This window comes from Hyperolius riggenbachi, chromosome 7 (assembly GCF_040937935.1).
Source record: "Hyperolius riggenbachi isolate aHypRig1 chromosome 7, aHypRig1.pri, whole genome shotgun sequence".
In the NCBI taxonomy this organism is placed as follows: Eukaryota; Metazoa; Chordata; class Amphibia; order Anura; family Hyperoliidae; genus Hyperolius; species Hyperolius riggenbachi.
In genome coordinates, this window is record NC_090652.1 from 285,656,247 (window position 1) to 285,677,395 (window position 21,149).

Genomic DNA, 21,149 nt, shown 5'->3' on the forward strand with positions numbered 1-21,149 from the left:
TAAGGGAGGAAATTATGTCAGGATTGTCTTCAAGATAGACAGTCAGGGCTCATTCACACTCGAGCGGGAATCGCGCGATTACCACTCACCGCAAACCGCTAGCGGCTTCTAAAACCGCTTAACACATGGTTTGCTATGGCAGTGTTCTCACTGCCGTGATTGGGTGCATTTTGTGATTAGCGATAATCGCAAACTCGTTACATGCAGCGTTTTGGCGTTGATTCTTGAGCGATCACGATTAGCATGTATAGAACCGCTAATCGCGTTTGCTCCCAAAACGCTACAGTGTCCAGTGATTTTTCCATGTTAATCGCAGAAAACTCACTCCCACAAAATGCTAGCGGTAATCGCTAGCGTTTTGCGATTTTAGGTGTGAACGGGGCCTTCAGAAGGATTTTTTTCTTTTACTATAGAAAAATCACTAAAATCAAAATGTGGACAGTGCAATACATCTGTTATGGAAGTAGAGCAAGTATTTATCTACTTATATATGTGTTTTTTTTTCTGAGATAGTATGGCTCTTTAAAGCTGCAATTGTATTGGCACCTATGGCCCCCGATGCCCAAATTTCCCTCCACCTTTGAACGGTCGCTTGTGCCTTTATCACCACCTCCTCTCCTACACTACTGGTTTAATTATTTTCCACTGCCAGTCTGTTGATGAATGAAGGCATATGTTGAGCTTGTGAATTCACACTGGTACATGGCGATACCGTGGAAGAAAACAATACAGGAACACTCTCGCCCGCCGTTGGACACTTTAATTAAGAGCTTAAATATGAATGGATTGGGTTGTGTAGTAATCTGTAGCCTGGCAGTAATCTTTCATGTCCCGGCTTAAGCAGCGAGCAGGTAAGGCTCATCTGTATGCGGCTGGTTTCGCCGGACAGCTTCTCGAATTGGCTTTTTATGTAGTGCGAGAGTGACGTTCCGTTATCGCCAGATCATAGTTACCATTTTTATTAATGACCAGATACATGTCCTTGTCATAATGTGCTCCGCGTAATACTTTATTGGGCCCCTCTTCTGTTTAAACAGCCTTATTAAAGAATTCAATTAACTTTATAGACGCTGAAAAGTGATCTATTGCACCATTGTCTTTTTAGTGCCTGACCACCCTTGTAAAATTAACAACGGGGACTGCAGCCACTTATGTCTCCTATCGCCCTACAAGTCGCACACCTGTGCCTGCCCCACTAATTTCTACCTCGCCGAGGATAACAAGACCTGCTTGTCCAACTGCACCGCTAGCCAGGTACGTGCCGAGGAAAGAGCTACTGCTATCCATGTTGTTATTTATGTTCTTTCTCTTTTTTATTTTGTGTGGGTGTGTTTATGCTTTCAACTTCTCTGAAAGGGAATGCAAGCTGTTTTCAGCATTTTCTACAATTATTACCAATGATAAGCAAAAATGACAAACATTCTTTTTCAAATGTTATATTTGACTTTCGAGGGAAAATGCCATTTTGTATTGAAACAATTTAGAAAAACTGTTTTGTAATGAGTTTGTGATTTTTTACAAATTCCCACGCTAAAAATAAATGTTTTTACACGGTTGTGCTATAAAAATAATGATTTTTCTGATTTCTGTAAAGTTTTACTATATAGCAAAAATAGAATGCATTTTTTCACGAAAATTTTCCCGAAATTGAAAATGCCATTTTTTTATGTGAACATTCGAGAGTAACACGGTTACTACACTATCAGTGTTTAACAATATTATTATTATTATTATCCTATATAATAATAGGCTGGAGGTGTGTGACTACTTAATATTTTTATTTAGCGGCATTTGACTACTTACTACTACTAATTACTTGATTATTTTATCTAAAGTTTATCTGGTCAGACCTACTCTCTGTCAATAGCACCACTACTTATTTTGTGTATGCTGCGCACGCCGCATGTGTCGGTCTCCCTGTTATGGACTCTCCTCAGAAGTGCTCACACTCTATTCCCTACCATATTCTAATGACTCCTAACAACTGATGTATGTATATAGTGCAAAATTTCTGTAGTACATGCGTGAGTGAGCTCAAAACGGTGGGGGACGATCCCGTGTCACGTGCGTGTGTGTGTGTGTGGGGGGGGGGGGGGGGCTGGGGGTGGGGGCAGGCTGAAACTTTCCTGGTGGGCCCTTAGTGTCCCAGTCCGACCCTACCCTTGATCATCATAGGTAGCTTCAGGCTCCCCATAGCATTAGGTAGCCAGAGGTACCCCTCAGTAGTAAGTAGCTAGAGGTGCCCATGACTTATAGGAAAATCTTGTCACTGGAATTCAGAGAGCAGAGTGAGTAACCTCTCATTTATACTCTGCACTGGACTCTGCTCAGGGAAGGAAGGAGGCACTAGGGGAGGGAGTGAGCCACCGTTCCATCATCGGGCGCCTGTAGGCACTAGCCTAAAGTGCCTTATGGTAAATCCAGCCCTGTTGCACAGGACCCTTTCACACTGGGGCGAGGTTGTTATTTCACCCCACCCCAGGGCAGTGAAAGTCTATGGAGACTTTCATACTGACGAAGTACAGTGCAATGCGACGCAAGTGACGTTTTTGATGCGTCCCTGACACTCAGAATCTCTACGTTACCGCACGGTTCTGCATCAACTTGTAACCAGAAGGCAGACTCGAAGTAATGTAAGACTATGGCGACGCGTGTCAGTATGAAAACCCGCCACAGTTTCACGTGTGGTGCATGCGCGAAGCGTATTTTTTGCAATACGCTTCTGCGCACGTGATTGCATCGGCCACAGGAAGTGATCGTCACTTCCTGCTTGGCCGGCTGACAGACAAGGATTACTGCATACTAATTTTTTTGGGGCAGTGCTTCGCAGCCCAAGGGCCGCACCGCTGTCGCCAATCTGCAGTGTGAAGGCGGCCTCAAGTGGAATCGCACACATAGCATTACATTAGCAATAGCTTTTCAAATTACAAGCGCTTTGAAATGGCTCAGAAACGTACTGCTAGTGGAATCCAGGCCTAATACTGATTGGTACTGAATGCAGAACTGGTAACTAAAGTGACAAAAAGTAACATGAGTAAAATGTGTAACAAATTCCAGGACACAAAAGGGGGAGAGAGCCCTGCCCTTGCCAGCTTACAATCTAAAAGAACGGGGAAGAGGGGGGGGGAGGGGTTTGTAGTATACAATATTCATACATAGAGGCAGCATGTTTTTGGATTACCTAGTAAAAAAAAAAGTAGTAAACAGTTGCAGTTGTAAAAAAAGATATTAAAGGCCTCCTTTATCTTGCGTTTAAAGCACTTACTAGTAATTGCTTAAAAAAAAATGGTTAAAGTCCAACAAAAGTCAAAGCTAAACAAGAGATTCTGAAAGCAATCATATTGATTAATATTGCCTCTGGAAATTAAAGTACCCGCGAACTGGGGACTAAAAAAGATGATTGAAGCTTATGGCTTCAGGGCTAGATTACCTTTGTAGAAGTGTCCTGGCATTGCTCGCCCCCTCCTTGATCCCCTCCACCCCCGGTCTCAGACCGTCTTCATATTTGATGGAATCCTCTAGCATAATATGAAAAAACGGGAAGCTACCCTCAGAGCTGGGACAAGATCCTCCAGCACCCAAGGCTGAGACACCAAAGTGCGCCCCTCCATCCCTCCAGCCCCTCCATCCCTCCAGCCCCTCCATCCCTCCCACTGCAGCTGTCATGCACTGATTGCAATTAGACTAAGAGGTGCCCCAGGACCCCAACACCTTAATCTGTAGTTATCTGGCTTGCAGTCACTGCCATGTATCCACTTTTCTTATTTCTCTCTGCTTCAAACACAATAGAGGAATGATAGCTGAGTGAGTTGTGCACCCCCTCCTACACTACGCCCTGAGGCTGGAGCCTCTCTCGCCTCTGCCTCGGCCCGGCCCTGGCTACCCTTAGCAATGGCACGTGAACAGGAACTGCACAGACGCAAGTTCTGAACAACTGCACAAGCACAGAGAAAACGTAAAACTTGCACCTGCTTACTTCAGAATGGCTTTGCACCTCTCAGAGGACCTGGAAGGAGCTACAAGAGACGGGTACTGGGGGACCCTGAAGACAATGAGCAGTACCAGGACATTTCTACACAGGCAACCGAGCCCAACAAACGGCTCAGCTTAATAGATTTTACATGGGTTCAGGGTACTTTACATTTTAATTTTGAAAAATGCTTTGTGCACCTTTTAATACAGATTTAAAGGGTGCCTAAAGTGAATAAAAAATGCCCTTCTGAAAGCTGGGTGACTAAGCAAGTTGCGGGCTACTGAGCAGGGGCAGAGCGCTCGCGGCCATGGGAGCCTCATTAGGGAGGTGCAAGGCCCCGGGTCACACATGTAGCTGTCAGAAGGACACTGTTGCTTCTCAGAGCAGCGCAGAATGACGGTGAGGGAGCAGGAGGACTTCAGGGGGCTGGGAGGAGCCTCAGGTAAGTTAAACCGTCATCATTAATTTAACATTAGACCTCTCCAGCCATCAATTTCCTTTGAGCAGAGATTTGGTCATAAAGAGGAGCTGTGGTGAAAATAACAAAATGAATAAAATTGCCTATTTTTTGCAATATTCATTTATAGATAATTTAGTCAGTGTTTGTACATTGTAAAATCTTTCCTCTCCCTGATTTACATTCTGAAATGTATCCCTGGTGGTGACATCTTTAGTTCTGCCAGGTGATCTGTACGAATGTTCGTTACTGAGAGTTCTATGCGCAGAGGGAGATACCGCTTGCTTGGCATTTGGAAACAGACGTTATTTCCCACAATGCAAAGAGGTTCACAGACAGCAAAATGTCAGGACCATGGTCATGACATCACATTTTTGGAGGGGTTTCACCACAATAAGCTCTATTCACAAGACGCAGGTCGGTAAATAATTGTCTTGTATTGTATTTTACACTTGTGTTTTCCAAATTCACTACAGTTTTCCCTCATGAGGCAGAAGTTCGGTAATTTGCAGTACAAACATGCCTCAATTCACTAAGCCCTTCTCAATAAGTGTGACTTACCAGCATGTAATAGGTCAGCGGGCAGGATGTGCCGCAGCCACCAGGGGGAGCTCTTCTGTATGCTACAATACAAATAAGCACATCTAAAGGGATGCAGGGATGCCTCTTGAACATTTCCTTCCTCTGCTTTGCTACACTGAAGTGTAATCGGGTGGGATTACCCATTGCTTCAAATCAGAGTGAGAAGCAGGGCTGTGTGGCTGTGTCTATTGGCTGCCTGGCTCTCAGCAAAGGCTTTCCATCAAATCCACCACACAGAGACAGCATAGGGAGAGCAAGTTATCGGCTGCTGTGAGCTGGAGAAACCGATTACCGAACACTTTTGGCCAGTAAATTTAATGCGGAAATCTTTGTGTATTGCAGTTTCTTGACATTTCTTAAGGCAAGTACCGCACAAGTCAGTAATTTACCTCACTAGTCGGTAATGTTTGTTTTCTGTGCAGTGATGGGTTTAGTGAATTGGAATGTGAGAAGGTGATCCGTAAAATCAGCTGTTTTCAGCATTACCAAATGCGGTAATGCTTTGTGAATAGAGACCATTGTCAGCCATACAGACTTCTCTGATTATCTGTTTGAGAAAAGGTAAAGATATCTTGTGGGAAAGGGGGTATCAGCTACTGGATTGGGATGAAATTCAATTCTTGGCTACGGTCCTCTTTAAAACTGCTCACATCTATTTTCTGGGAATTGCAAATCCACAACATCACATCATGTAGTCTACTGTATTTCTGGAATTCTGAGAAATGTAGCCAGGTGTCTGTGATTCTTCCTACTTTTCATGACACACCTGACTGACCTCTCACAGTGAAGGGAGGAGAGCTGTCCCTCTGGTAATGGCGCATACAGGAAGTAAGTACTTCCTGTAATGTGCCACTACTGCGGGAGACGCTCCCCTCCTTTCTGTGTGGTGCTGCAGGTAGCCACTGATCTGCGGTCTTGTGTAGTTACGAGGGGGCATCCAGGCGAACGGCAAGATAGCTGAGGCGGGTGGTGGTAAGGCTGGTGGCAGCCTCTTCACTTCCTATTTGTTCCTGGTGATGCCTCCACACTTCCGCCTCCTGAGGAAGTCACCTCACTTGATGTCATGGGTGGCCCGGGCCTGCAATCACCTCCAGCAATGTTCTCCAGTAATATCCTTAGAATACATAGAGCGGAAATGAGTAGCAATTGAGTTTCCATCAACAAAAGAGAAATTTTTCCTTTGAACATTCACGTCCAGTGGCATAGCAATAGCGGGTGCAGAGGTAGCGACCGCTTCGGGGCCCTTGGGCCAGAAGGGCCTCGAAGGGTCTACCCTCTATCACAGTATTAGCTCTCTATTGGTCCTGTGCTGGTAATAATCACTTCTATTGATACTTTGAGTAGTAGTAATACTTAACACACTGTTCCCCTTCCCCGTCTTGCATCTATGATGCTGTGGTTGTCCTGGGCAGGTTTTGGTGTGCCATATCAATTGTTATGTATAGAGGGCTTGGGGGGCCCCATGTAAAACTTGCACCGGGGCCTATAGCTCCTTAGCTACGCCACTGTTCACGTCACACATGCAGCATCTGTGCGCAGCACCAGCTGAGGCAAGGAGAAGGCAGGTTTGTTTTTGTTGTCAGATCAATAAGAAGAGTTTCCAGAGAAAAAATGAAACACAGGAAGACAACACCGATTTAATCTCTGCTACATCCTTTATACAAATATTTACAGGAAAATAAAAGAACTTGCAAATGATATTAGCAAGAGGAGAGTTATGTCTTCTTCCTTCTAGGTTTCACGCCACAAAGAAAGAAAAAAAAAATTATTACATTCTAATGTGCAAAAATTGTAAAAGTTCATTAAAAGCGGGTAAATATTTTATGTTTTCAGTTCGGGATTTCATTCTCTGTTGCCATGATATAGTGTTCCACGACTTGAAATCAATTTTTGCAGCTCCAGTATAATTTTAGCCGCACAGTAGAATCCTCTCCATTCAGGTGTTCAGCTTTCTGCGTTGCTAATTTTTCCGTCTAATCCCACCAAAAAAAGAATACGCTCAGCAGAAATAAATTAACGAGATCTGGTTGCCATCCTGATAGAGCTTCTTTATGCATGAGCTTAAAAGGAAAATCAATTTCTGAGAAAACGTATCGACTGTTGTGTTGCCGATTCCTCGGGGTAGGTCTTTAGGGGTCGTTTGTTCCCATAGCCTTTTTGTAATGTGTTTTTGAGGGACACTAAGAGCCTGATTTCCGGACATTGACCCCGGAGGTCACAGTAAGTCATAAATGATCCTGCAAAGTTGGCTGTGAGGTTTTAAAAAAACTGTCTTGCAATAGCTGGCAAACAGTTTACAACTTCCAGCTAAATTACATTGCATAGTAGAGAGAGTTGCTGGCAGCAATGTAAATGTGGTTTTGTGGTTTCCGTTGTATGCTCTGCAAAGAAAACACACAAAAAATAAAAATAAATCAAAGATCTCTAATTCATTAACACGTCATAACTGATATTTTAGTATAACCTAACCTAGCTTTACTCAAAGCAGAAGCATTATTATACATTATTCAAAATTTTACCTATAATGTGCGCTCCTCAATCAGTTAGTTAATCTAACAACACTTTAAGATTGGCTAATCTATTTTGGATCGCTCCTAGTTTTTAAGTGTGTGTAACTTTAAATCATAAATTAATGTATAAATTAACCAGGGCGCTCTACAATAAAAAATAGCCAAAAATGGGTCCCTTATGACCTTTACAATTCACTTAAACAAAAAGTCCCAAAATAAAGTCCATATGTCAGCTATCTCCAGACTCTCATAGGATGCAAGCAGTCTTCCTGTGGCGCGATGATCAGTAAACGCTCACCAGATATTAAGCTGCCTTTTCAGGATCAGCTCATAGCGCTCCTGGCCCAGCCAGTAATTCAACGAATCTCCCGGATGTATCCTGGATCTTCCTGTATCCTCAAATCATGGGGGCATAAGGCAGAGAAAACCGCAATAGTGTGATACTGTTGGCTAGTAATATGGCTAAAATAAGCACCAGTGCTCCCAAAGGTTACGAGACACCACGTGCCCCTCCACTATATACTCAATAAAGCCTCTCACCAGACTTCAAGGCTGATCCAGCACAGACCAGCAGTAGCGCTTCATAGATACTTTCAATGATCCTCCTTCAGCAGCAGTGTCCCTAAGACTCAAACAGGGACCAGCATAGTGTAAAACCGTTTTTTATTAAAAGGTATTAAAAAGGAGTGCACTCAAAAATTTCCAGCAATAATGCGCATATAAAACTCCTAGAGCTCGTTCAGCGTCCCTCGCTCCTTAGGCTCCGCCCATTATTAATATACATTACTTTGCCGACGATCACATTTTCTCCAATTCCTGGTTAACATAGTTTGCAAGGGACTGAATCTGTATTGTGATTGGCTGGCTGCACAGAACCTCTCAAATAACCATGAAGTATTGCAAGACAATGTAAATAATGCCCTTGCCAACTCTCACACTGAACCCTTACGCTGCCTACACCTAACACTAAGACCCCACCTGGTACCTAACCTTAACCACTCTAACCTCAACCACTCCCCCCCCCCCTTTCCCCCTCCCACTGCCTAACCTACCCTGGTGCCTAACGCTTATCCATCACCCCTGCCTATACTTAACTACACCCGTGCCTAACCTTTACTTCCCCCTCCTAACTTTAACCCCCAAACTACCTCACTGCCATCATAAACGGCAATAGTAAAAGCCATGATTATCAACAGAGTACAGAGAACATTTTTTTTCGCAAATTTCTACTAAGGATAATAATCTTATGTTTAGAGCAGAAATCTAATCACAATAACTTATAACTTGCAATGCAAACTCTGTATTCACAGAAGGTGGAATATGTATAGAATTCCCCTCTATGCCCGTTTCTGCTAGGAACTTATGCCATGCCTGTATTTTATATGCAGGAAAAAACAAAAAGGTGAGCAAGCCAAAATAATGTTTGCTATTACTCCTTTAAGGCTGCTTACACACCAAGACGTTACAGGCGCACGTTAGTGCGCCTGTAACGCTCCCCCAACGCACAGCAATGTAACACAAGTGGGCTGTTCACACAGCCCACGTTGCGTTACATGTAACGCTGCACGTTCTGTGCAAAGTGCAGCATGCTACGGCGTTGGAGCGGCTATAGCCACGTTAGACTGTTTGCACATGCGCAGTGGGGGGCGGAGAGGAGGCGGGGAGAGCCAGCTACAGTAGCCACGCATATGGCTACTTAATATTCACTGCACTGGCGGGCGCTGATTGGCCGGCGGGACCACGTGATGCGGAGTGTCTCGCTCCGCATCACGTGGTCCCGCTGGCCAATCAGCGCCACTCTGGGAGACATTATAGGACTCGAGCCGCCTAACGCGGCTCACTCTACCGTCGGCTCTTGCAGCACCATACGTTGTGTTAGGTGCACGTTATGCGACCTTAACGTGGCACCTAATGCAACGTCTTGGTGTGCAAGAAGCCTTAATGGTAGCAGGAAAAAGGGGCGCCGGCTGAGGGTGGACGAAAAAGGCGCTGCCATAGACTTTAATGCAAGTATAGTTAATACGATGAAAAAAGCAGAAAAAAGGGCACCATGAAACATTTCGTTAATAATAATAACATTGTAACATTATAGTTTTTGAGGTAGTTATCATTTTAGAAGTTTACAACTGTATAGTTTTTGTCATATTATTTTGTTAGTAAGTACAGATTATACGTTTTCAAAGGTATTATCGTTAATATATGTAAAAGGGTGTTTCTGCAGAGGGAGTGGTTAGGGTTAGTCACCACCAGAGGGAGTGGTTAGGGTTAGGCACCACCAGGGGGAGTGGATAGGGTTAGGCACCACCTAGGCGGCCGTTAGTTTTAGGTAACACCAGTGGGGGTTGTTAGGCACCACCAGGGGGGTGGTTAGGGCTAGGCACCACTGGGGGGGTTAGGGTTAGGCACCACCGGGGGTGGTTAGGGTTGGGCACCACTGGGGGGTTAGGGTTAGGCACCACCGGGGGTGGTTAGGGTTAGGCATCACCGCAGGGGTGGTTAGGGTTAGGCGTCAATAGGGGAGTGGTTAGTTTTAGGCACCACCAGGGGAGGGTTCTGTGTGAGGGTGGGGTTGGGTTAAGCAGTATTGACGAAAAATGTAATGACATTTAACACTAATATTTATTTGTTATTATTTGTCGTTTGTTTTTGCAACAGTAATTATCAATAATAAAGCTTGACAACGATGGTTCTCGCTAGCATATTTTGTTAACACCTGGCGCCAAATTCGTTAATAAGTCGGGCCCTTTTTTCACGGTGCCCTTTTTCCATGCACTCCTTTTAATGTATAGAGCAATGTTGTTAGCAAATTTTCAACCAAAGTTATTTTTGCATCAAAAATGCTATTTTTGAAGATCTTCACGAAAATAGTAAAAGTAGATAAAAGTGGATAAGATTCTATATTTTTTTTTTTTACTGTGAAAATTAATAATAAAAAAAAACCCCACAAAACCGCAAAACACGATATATCACAAAAATTTGTGAAGAATAAAAACTTATTTTCAATGGTATTTATGCTTGAAAATCACATTTAAGATTATTTTTGCGAAAATTAATGCAAAAAGAGTATTGGCATTTTCGCTCATCACTGGTATAGAGCTGAACTGAGGGGATTGGTGTTTATTTCAGAAAAGATGAAGTTGTACTTTAGAGAGGTACCACAATGACATAATGTTGAATGTAATACATTATTTAGGCTACCCAACTTTGTTATTTTTCCTGATTTTAGCATCAGAAACACTTCCTATATCTATATATAGCTGAATATTGTAGCCCCACCCTACTCCATAGCCTAGGCTATTATGTCACAAAGTTTTCTCCTCCCAGTGCACTCTGGGAGACCAGGGGCTTGATTCACAAAGTGGTGCTAACTGTTAGCACGCCTGTGAAAAGCCCTCTATCATGCCTAAAGTCAGTTAGGTCATGATAATCAGCAAAGTCCCACGCGCAAAACTTTGCTCGCACAAAGGCCGGTGTGTGCGAAACATCGCATTGCGGTGTGATGAAAACGGCGCACCCGATGCGCCAATAAGGTCGCATTAAAGAGAAACTCCAACCTAGAATTGAACTTTATCCCAATCAGTAGCTGATACCCCCTTTTACATGAGAAATATAATGCTTTTCACAAACAGACCATCAGGGTGCGCTGTATTACTGATTTTGTGCTGAAACCCCTCCCACAAGAAGCTCTGAATACCGCGGTACTCTGGGCAAACTGCCACAATGTAACAATGTTCACAGACAGGAATTAGCTGTTTACAGCTGTCTCTAACAGCCAAAACAGCCAGGAGCAGCTACATAACCTGCCCACAGTAACAATGCACAATAAGGGAAAGAGGCGCCCTGATTTGAATAAAAGCTTTTAAAACCAGTTTAAAAACGAAAAAGAAAAATGAGGTATCTTACCTCAATGACGAAATCTCTGTAAACTTACAAAAGATTTTTATTTGAGCTCAAATAAAAATCTTTTGTACGTTTACAGAGATTTCGTCATTGAGGTAAGATACCTCATTTTTCTTTTTCGTTTTTAAACTGGTTTTAAAAGCTTTTATTCAAATCAGGGCGCCTCTTTCCCTTATTGTGCATAGTTATACCCCCGTACATGTTTGTCCGAGGGGTGGAGACAGAACACCCGTTGTTTTACCACGGTTAATGTTTTGTGCATCCTTTTTCATCTAAGAGAGCGACCGCAACCAGGTCCGTCCAGGACCACCCCGAGTGGAGTCGGGTTTATGGTCTCCACCTGCTTCCTGTGGTCGGTTGCCCCTTGCAACCCTCCTTTGTGAGTAGCCCTTTCAATCAATTGATTTCTCCACACACCTACTATTGACATACTGCACTATCGGGCTCCCTTTTTTGTCTCCTGTATCTTTTTTTTTCCCATAGGGTGCCAAGACACCCCAACCACGATTGCCCACAGTAACAATGTCACCATGTGATAAATGTCAGAATGTAAATCGGGGAGAGGAAAGATTTTACAATGAGCAAACACTGACTAAATCATTTATACATAATTCTGGTAAAAAATGAAGCACTTTTTTTACTACATTATTTTCACTGGAGTTCCTATTTAAGTGCGACCTTAACATCGCACTATAAGGTCGCACCAAATGCAACCTTATAGGCGCATCGGGTGCGCCGTTTTCATCGCACCACAATGCAACTTTTCGCGCACACTGGCCTTTGCGTGCTGGACTTTGCACACAAGCTGATTTTCAAAACGGTGCTAACCTTTTTAGCACCCTACTTAAAGGGCAACTGAAGCGAGAGGGATATGGAGGCTGCCATATTGATTTCCTATATCAGTTGCCTGGCTGTCCTGCTGATCTTCTGACTCTAATACGTTTAGTCATACAGACCCTGCATGCAGCAGATCAGGTGTTTCTGACATTATTGTCAGATCTGACAAGATTAGCTGCATGCTTGTTTCTGGTGTTATTCAGACACTACCGCAGCCAAATAGACCAGCAGGACTGACAGGCAACTAGCATTGTTTAAAAGGAAATAAATATGGCAGTCTCCATATACTTCTCACTTCAGTTGTCCTTTAACACGCCCAAAGTCTTTAGGCGTGCTAACTAGGTTAGCACCGCTTTGTGAATCAAGCCCCAGGTGTTGTTTCTGCTCACTTCAGAACACACAAAACATTCCACAGTGTTTTTCCTTATCAATCGTAAAGAAGGCACAATCCCTGTGCTAAATTTAAGAATGTAAATCGGGATAAGGAAATATTTTACAATGGACAAACACTGACTTAATCATTTATAAATGAATATGGTAATATATAATCAATTTATATGTTTGTTACTTTAAGTAAACTTCCTCTTTAAAGTGTACCGGAGGTGATATGTGACATGATGATATAAACATGGCTAGGTACAGAACTAAACATATCAATAACCAGGCTGTTTTACTTGATTTATTTTGCTGCCTGAAAGAGTTAATTTCTAGGCTTGGAAGTGACAGCTTCTGTCTTGTCAGTAGCTTGTTGATAATATAGTAAACATCACTGATAAGCAAATTACAGCCATACATGTTTTCCTAGCAGAATACAACCTCTGAGGTCAGAGAGAGAGATAAAATACACAAACTATTGACTTTTTTCTAACTCTGGGACACTTAAAGAGACACTGAAGCGAAAAAAAAAATATGATATAGTGAATTGGTTGTGTACTATGAATAATTACTAGAAGATTAGCAGCAAAGAAAATATTCTCATATTTTTTTTTCAGGTATATAGTGTTTTATCTATCATTGCATCATTCTATAATATGTGCAGATTACACAACACTCAGCATTCAAAAGTCTTTCAGAGCAGTCTGTGAACTAATGACCTCTTCTCTGGCAGAGAAAAAGTAAACAGTTTACTTACAGTTGAGATAATAAAAGTCAGATAACAGGCAGCCCTCTCCAGGACTAACTTAGTCTGAGAGCTTAATGGCTTGTTTGCATAGAGATAACAACTGGAGTTTCTCAACTCTTCCTGTACTGGAAACAATTAGACTGATGTATCTGATCTTAATGTTTTATTTCTTAGCTGTACTACACATACAAATCATAATATCATCATTTTTTTTTCCGCTTCAGTGTCTCTTTAATAGGCTGCTACTGATTAGAGGCAGTAAAACATTTAACCTGCTTTGTAAATGTTTAAATCTAAAAGAAAACCCTGGGATACTTAGAACAAAGTCATTTTTATGAGTAGGAGGATAAATATAATTGTTTATTTCATTAGTTTATTTTCACCTCAGGTTCACTTGAAGTATTTTTTGTTAGAATTTACTTTCCCTGTCTGTCCTTGGCGGAAGAACCATTGTTAATACAACAACCATTTGTACTTTGTGAAGTCCGCACTGCACCTTGAAGGAAGTGTTCTTTATTGTGCTCTGTCCTTAATAAATATCACACTGTTCCAGATAATTAACCAGAACACGTTTCCAAATGTTGTTCTGCTTTGGGCTGCTCACAGAAAATGGCCATATTGCTGATTTTTATCCGAAATCGGTTAATTGTTAAAATGACAAATTTGCCTTTTGTGTATTGTGCTCGGTACAGGGGGGCAGAAAAATAATCACCATCACAATGTATAATTTCTAATGTACCTAACACTGCTATGAAAACACATTAGGATGTATAAATAGAAAGCGAAAACAAATCCTTTTTTTCCATCAGTTTTAACATTTTCCCTGTATTAAAAGTCAATAAATAATTGAAGGCGCTTTGTGGACTCAGTGTTGTCAACGGGAATAATTTATCTGATCCATTGTTCGGCAGAAACAGAAAGATCTTCCCCGCAGACACAAGAAGTACCTCAATGCTTCTTAAGCTGATCACAGCATGGATAGCTAACAGTTTGTTAGCTAACAAAGAAATGCAAGCCCCGTCGCACTATGAAGCTGCTCTGCTTTGTAGTTCCTGGAGAGTTGGAGGCCAGTAGAGCTCCTCTGTAGTTTCTGGAGAGTTGGAGGATAGTAGAGATTCTCTGTAGTTTCTGGTGGAGAGTTGGAGGACAGTAGAGCGTCTCTGTAGTTTCTGGAGAGTTGGAGGACAGTAGAGCTTCTCTGTAGTTTCTGGAGAGTTGGAGGATAGTAGAGATTCTCTGTAGTTTCTGGTGGAGAGTTGGAGGACAGTAGAGCGTCTCTGTAGTTTCTGGAGAGTTGGAGGACAGTAGAGCTTCTCTGTAGTTTCTGGAGAGTTGGAGGATAGTAGAGCTTCTCTGTAGTTTCTGGAGAGTTGGAGGATAGTAGAGATTCTCTGTAGTTTCTGGTGGAGAGTTGGAGGACAGTAGAGCTTCTCTGTAGTTTCTGAAGAGTTGGAGGACAGTAGAGCTTCTCTGTAGTTTCTGGAGAGTTGGAAGCCACTAGAGCTTCTCTGTAGTTTTTGGAGCATTGGAGGCGAGTCGAGCTTCTCTGTAGTTTCTGGTGAGTTGGAAGCCAGTAGAGCTTCTCTGTAGTTTTTGGAGCATTGGAGGCTAGTAGAGCTTCTCTGTAGTTTCTGGTGAGTTGGAAGCCAGTAGAGCTTCTCTGTAGTTTTTGGAGAGTTGGAGGACAGTAGAGCTTCTCTGTAGTTTCTAGTGGAGAGTTGGAGGACAGTAGAGCTTCTCTGTAGTTTATGGAGAGTTGCAAGCCACTAGAGCTTCTCTGTAGTTTTTTGAGCATTGGAGGCTAGTAGAGCTTCTCTGTAGTTTCTGGTGAGTTGGAAGCCAGTAGAGCTTCTCTGTAGTTTTTGGAGCATTGGAGGCTAGTAGAGCTTCTCTGTAGTTTCTGGTGAGTTGGAGGACAGTAGAGCTTCTCTGTAGTTTCTGGTGGAGAGTTGGAGGACAGTAGAGCTTCTCTGTAGTTCCTGGACAGTTGGAGGCCAGTAGAGCTTCTCTGTAGTTTCTGGAGAGTTGGAGGATAGTAGAGATTCTCTGTCATTTCTGGTGGAGAGTTGGAGGACAGTAGAGCTTTTCTGTAGTTTCTGGTGGAGAGTTGGAGGACAGTAGAGCTTCTCTGTAGTTTCTGAAGAGTTGGAGGACAGTAGAGCTTCTCTGTAGTTTCTGGAGAGTTGGAGGATAGTAGAGATTCTCTGTAGTTTCTGGTGGAGAGTTGGAGGACAGTAGAGCGTCTCTGTAGTTTCTGGAGAGTTGGAGGACAGTAGAGCTTCTCTGTAGTTTCTGGAGAGTTGGAGGATAGTAGAGCTTCTCTGTAGTTTCTGGAGAGTTGGAGGATAGTAGAGATTCTCTGTAGTTTCTGGTGGAGAGTTGGAGGACAGTAGAGCTTCTCTGTAGTTTCTGAAGAGTTGGAGGACAGTAGAGCTTCTCTGTAGTTTCTGGAGAGTTGGAAGCCACTAGAGCTTCTCTGTAGTTTTTGGAGCATTGGAGGCGAGTCGAGCTTCTCTGTAGTTTCTGGTGAGTTGGAAGCCAGTAGAGCTTCTCTGTAGTTTTTGGAGCATTGGAGGCTAGTAGAGCTTCTCTGTAGTTTCTGGTGAGTTGGAAGCCAGTAGAGCTTCTCTGTAGTTTTTGGAGAGTTGGAGGACAGTAGAGCTTCTCTGTAGTTTCTAGTGGAGAGTTGGAGGACAGTAGAGCTTCTCTGTAGTTTATGGAGAGTTGCAAGCCACTAGAGCTTCTCTGTAGTTTTTTGAGCATTGGAGGCTAGTAGAGCTTCTCTGTAGTTTCTGGTGAGTTGGAAGCCAGTAGAGCTTCTCTGTAGTTTTTGGAGCATTGGAGGCTAGTAGAGCTTCTCTGTAGTTTCTGGTGAGTTGGAAGCCAGTAGAGCTTCTCTGTAGTTTTTGGAGAGTTGGAGGACAGTAGAGCTTCTCTGTAGTTTCTGGTGGAGAGTTGGAGGACAGTAGAGTTTCTCTGTAGTTTCTGGAGAGTTGGAGGACAGTAGAGCTTCTCTGTAGTTTCTGGAGAGTTGGAGGACAGTAGAGCTTCTCTGTAGTTTCTGGATAGTTGGAAGCCACTAGAGCTTCTCTGTAGTTTTTGGAGCGTTGGAGGCTATTAGAGCTTCTCTGTAGTTTCTGGAGAGTTGAAGGACAGTAGAGCTTCTCTGTAGTTTCTGGTGGGGAGTTGGAGAACAGTAGAGCTTCTCTGTAGTTTCTGGAGAGTTGGAGGACAGTAGAGCTTCTCTGTAGTTTCTGGAGAGTTGGAAGCCACTAGATCTTCTCTGTAGTTTTTGGAGCGTTGGAGGCTAGTAGAGCTTCTCTGTAGTTTCTGGAGAGTTGAAGGACAGCAGAGCTTCTCTGTAGTTTCTGGAGAGTTGGAGGACAGTAGAGCTTCTCTGTAGTTTCTGGAGAGTTGGAAGCCAGTAGAGCTTCTCTGTAGTTTCTGGAGAGTTGCACCTTTGTAGACATCCTATCCAGGGATTACAGATGACTGTATAGAATGAAGGAACTACTAAATGTCCCCTATGAGGAAGTGGACTAGTCCAAAACCTGGCAAATCTGTCAGATTTTAAATGCTAACTGTACGTGACAGCAACATAGGAGAAAATACATTTATAGTTCATTTTACTCTACGATAAAAGTACTTCTTATAAACTAGTATTTTAAATTTAAAAATTTTTCGCGATAGTGGTCCTTTAAATAACAAACCGCTTGTGCCAATGTCTTAGCAGGGTCTTTACTTCTGCAAGCAGCCGACTAACAGTTCTCTTGGCATCAAACTTTCAAATTAGAAAGGCACCTCCCCGAAACTCCGAGAAATGTATACCTTCCATGAAAGGATTTACATAAGCAGGACATCCATGCAATAAATCTGGCTCGTTTGATTTGGGACACATCGCAGACTGTTTTGCAGAGTTTTGATACATTTATATCCAACTAGCGGAAATAGTCACAGCTTTGCTCTTAACAGGTTTAGCTAACTATGGAACGTCTGTCGCATTTACATTCACCGAGAAACGCTCTGTGAAGAACATCAAAGGAGTCGGGGCTTTCAAACACTCCGATAATTCCAACCGTTCCGTGCTGACAAAGAAGATTCACATTAAACCCCATTACAGACCCCGCTAAAAATAGACGAAAGAGTCTTCAGTGATGACCATTAATAGCAGCTTGAACGGTGCAGTTGTTAACGCTGTCTTGTTTTTGGTTTAGTTTCGATGTAATACGGATAAGTGCATTCCCTTCTGGTGGAAGTGCGACACGGTGGACGACTGCGGGGATGGATCGGATGAACCTCCGGAATGCCGTAAGTTACCTTTCATATCTTCAAGCAGCAAATAGCCTTTGTTTGAAGCCCACATCCAAGAAAAAAAGTTTGGAAAGGGGCTTTACTGCTGTCTGACATCTGTGTTCCTGTTTCCCATGCTTGGTACCTCTCTGTCTTTACTAACCACTATGGAAAGGAAAATCAATTGGAGTGGGGTGGGGAGTATAAAAAACAATAACTGGATGATGGTACTCTTTGTGTAAATTTAACAAAGGCACCTCAATGAAAAGGGAGTAGGAAATAGCCAATAATAGAATATCTGAAAAATTACCGATAGTCTACTTAATTCATATATTAAAATATCAGTAACATACAGTATACTAATATTTTACTATGACCAAACCTAACCCACTCTCACCCAGAGCCCTGCCTCTACCAATGCCTAATAATAAACATAGGCTGCCCACCCCCAGTGGTGCCTATGTCTGCAGAGAAACCTTATCTCAAGCAGTCTCTCACGGATTCTTGGCTGTTTGAGTGCCTCAGAAAACAGGACTGTATTCAACCCAGTGGGTCCAATATCTCAGAGAAGCTCTTTTGCATCGATAACAACTGAAGTGTTTTAACTCTTCCCGTACTGGAAAACAACATTAGACTCTTCTTTGCTACTATTGTTCTATTTCTTTTTTTTTTTGTTTTACTAATTTTTATTAAGAGATTTTCTTAACAGACAAAGAATATACGATACTAGATAAACATAATAAGAATGTACAAGGTTAACAGCGCCTAGAATGAGTTCACTAGTTGTGAATTTGTCTATGGTCAGTTGTTCTCATGTTTAGTGTTCCACCGCAATTACAGTTCCGATGGCAAGAGATTATAGAGAACATATGACTGTCCAATGAAACTGCACATATATAGTCCTGGTCATCCTGTGGAGAGATCGAGAGAAACAAAGAAATTCTGGAGAACATATAAACAAGGATATGTACGCATAATACAATGGCACTGTTAGCCTTAGGAACACTGAAAATGGGGTTTAACAAGGGAAGGGGTCACACCAAAGATCAATGAGTGATGAGGAGGAGGCCTATATATGCAGGGTGAGGGAGAGGTATATTATTGGCCTTCAGATGGAGTAAAAGTCGATGTATATAAATGCAGGGGCTTAAAGGTTTAGGGTTGGCTACATGGCATTTGGAAAATGGGACATTCCAAATTCATCTATAGGATGTAGGAGAATGGATATAGTCAGAGAGTTAAGATGTTAGGTGGAGATTAGGGGGGCATAAGATCGGGAGAGGTTAGGGACCAAGGGCTCCAGACTTTATGGAAATGAGATTCAGTGTCTCTTAGTGATGCTGTCATTTGTTCCATCTCTTTGGTCCATTCTATCTTATGTTTAACATCTGTTAAAGGGAACCAGAGAGGATGCAATATACATACCTGGGGCTTCCTCCAGCCCCATACGCACGGATCGCTCCCACGCCGCAGTCCTCCTCTGCCTGGAACCGCCGCCACCGGGTCCCGTCATTGCCGCGAGTCAGCAAGTCGGCCGGCGGACGCGGCCAATTCTCCGCATCACCGGGTTCTCTCCCCATACTGATACGCATGTGGCCGCTAACTGCGCAGCCGCATGCGTACATGTATGGAGGGAGCCCCTGTGATGCGGACAATTGGCCGCGTCCGCCGGAAGTGACGGGCCCGGTACCGGCGGATCCAGGAAGCTGAGGACGGCGGCGTGGGAGCGATTCAGGCTTATGGGGCTGGAAGAAGCCCCAGGTATGTATAAAATCTTTTTCCACCCCCCGTTCCTCTCTGGTTCCCTTTAAGTTAGGCGGAGCGATATTTTTCCAAAAGGAAGCAATTGACAGACGTGTAGCTGTGAGGATATGCGTGATTAATCGTATCGTGTGTTTGGGAGTATCAGGAGGGGGTTTACCAAGAACCATATAAAGGGGGTCAAAAGGAATTGATATTCCAGTTTTTTGTTGAATAAGGCGTTGAACTCTATTGTTCTATTTCTTAACTGTACTAGACATACAATTAATTATCTCATAAGTTTAATTTTGCTTCGGGTTTGCTTTGATGAATATTTTTTGTGATTGGTTAAAAGTTTTCTACAGGAAAAAAAGATAAAAATTGTTAAACTATCACTATGATGGATTTTTTTAAATTTATACTTTGTACATCTCATAAAGGTGCTGTGCCTTCTGTCTAATTTTTATGGTCGGCATGATATTTTTGTCTGTTCGTTCTGGGTACCCAAACTCCTCAAAGTGTGCGCATCTATAATTCAGAGGCAAGGAATAATAACAGCCTGTCCTGTTACACAAAGTGGTACGGGCATGAAGTTCACCATCTTGAACTAATTAACACCTGCCGCTACCTTGCCAAGCTCCGTAAAAATGTGCAAAAAGGAAAAAAATGTTTAGAATGCAAACTACTTCACACTCTGCTACCTGCTAGAGAAAAGGCAGCAAAATGAAACCTGAACAGGACTTAAGAAGTGTGACACTTCGGCTAATTACCCAGCATGCATCGCACTTCTGCTCTGTTCTTAAAATATTGGAGGCTAACAAGGGATGTAACAAATTGAGCATTCAAGCTGGCTTGCCTACAATATTTTTCTAATAGCTATGAAAATAGACAGCCTATTTGTTTAACTCCTTGCTGACCGCTCCATGCCAATTGGCGTGAACGCAGCGGCATCCCCAGGACCACTTCACGACGACTGGGGTGAACGGCCTTCTATGGGGCTAGCAGGAGATCACATGCTGCTCGTCTATGCGCACGCATCTCCGCTTGGAATGGCGAAGCTTCGCTCTGCCTTCAGTCTCTCAGCGGCGATCGACGCTCAGAGAATGTTAGGTGGCGAAACCACCGTCTATAAACATTGTACAGCGCTACGATCTGCAGCAGCGATGTACTTGGGACAGCCGTGTGATGCCATGTGACACGGCTGTCCACCTGGCAGGCACAAAAGTGATCGGCTGTCATAGGCTTCAGCCTATCACTGGTGTGCTGAGTTTTGCCACCCTGCAGCTAGGCCTTAAAGCTGCAGTGGCCCAATTACTAAAACAATGGCCTGTCAGTAGCAGGATTTCAAACTGCGGTCCCCAAGTGGTTAATGAAACAAAGAAAAAAATTCAGTAGAGACCATCAATATTTGGTTAAAAAAATCTCCCTGAGCAGAATTGACTAAAACATGATTTATTTAAAAGTTTCAGTTGAGTTCAGCACGGTGTTGAAAAATGTGTCTACTGGAAGCACCACTAAAGTTTGGGTGCCCCATTGGCTATTGGCTATGAGGGGAAATTCGGGCACTGGGGGCTGCACCCGCATTCGACGCTACTTGTAGAATAGTGTCGGGAGGTTCCTCCTCCCGAATTTCCCCTCATAGTCATAATAAGCATGTGCCTATAGGGATGCCCAAGCTTCTATGGTGTTTTACAATTTAAGGTTATTGCAGTGAAGGCTGTCGGGGGGTGGGGGGGG

General features: G+C 43.1%; 1 protein-coding gene across 6 annotated transcripts in view; it reads left to right on the forward strand.

Annotated features, from left to right (window-relative positions):
• The window catches only part of LRP1B (LDL receptor related protein 1B), a 2,031,260-nt gene that overhangs the window by 1,781,553 nt on the left and 228,558 nt on the right, over positions 1–21,149 (forward strand). For all 6 annotated transcript variants that reach the window (XM_068245873.1, XM_068245875.1, XM_068245874.1 and 3 more), the window contains 2 exons: positions 1,106–1,254; positions 17,597–17,690. In XM_068245873.1, coding sequence (XP_068101974.1) covers positions 1,106–1,254; positions 17,597–17,690 — 243 coding nt within the window. The remainder of the gene's footprint in view (positions 1–1,105; positions 1,255–17,596; positions 17,691–21,149) is intronic.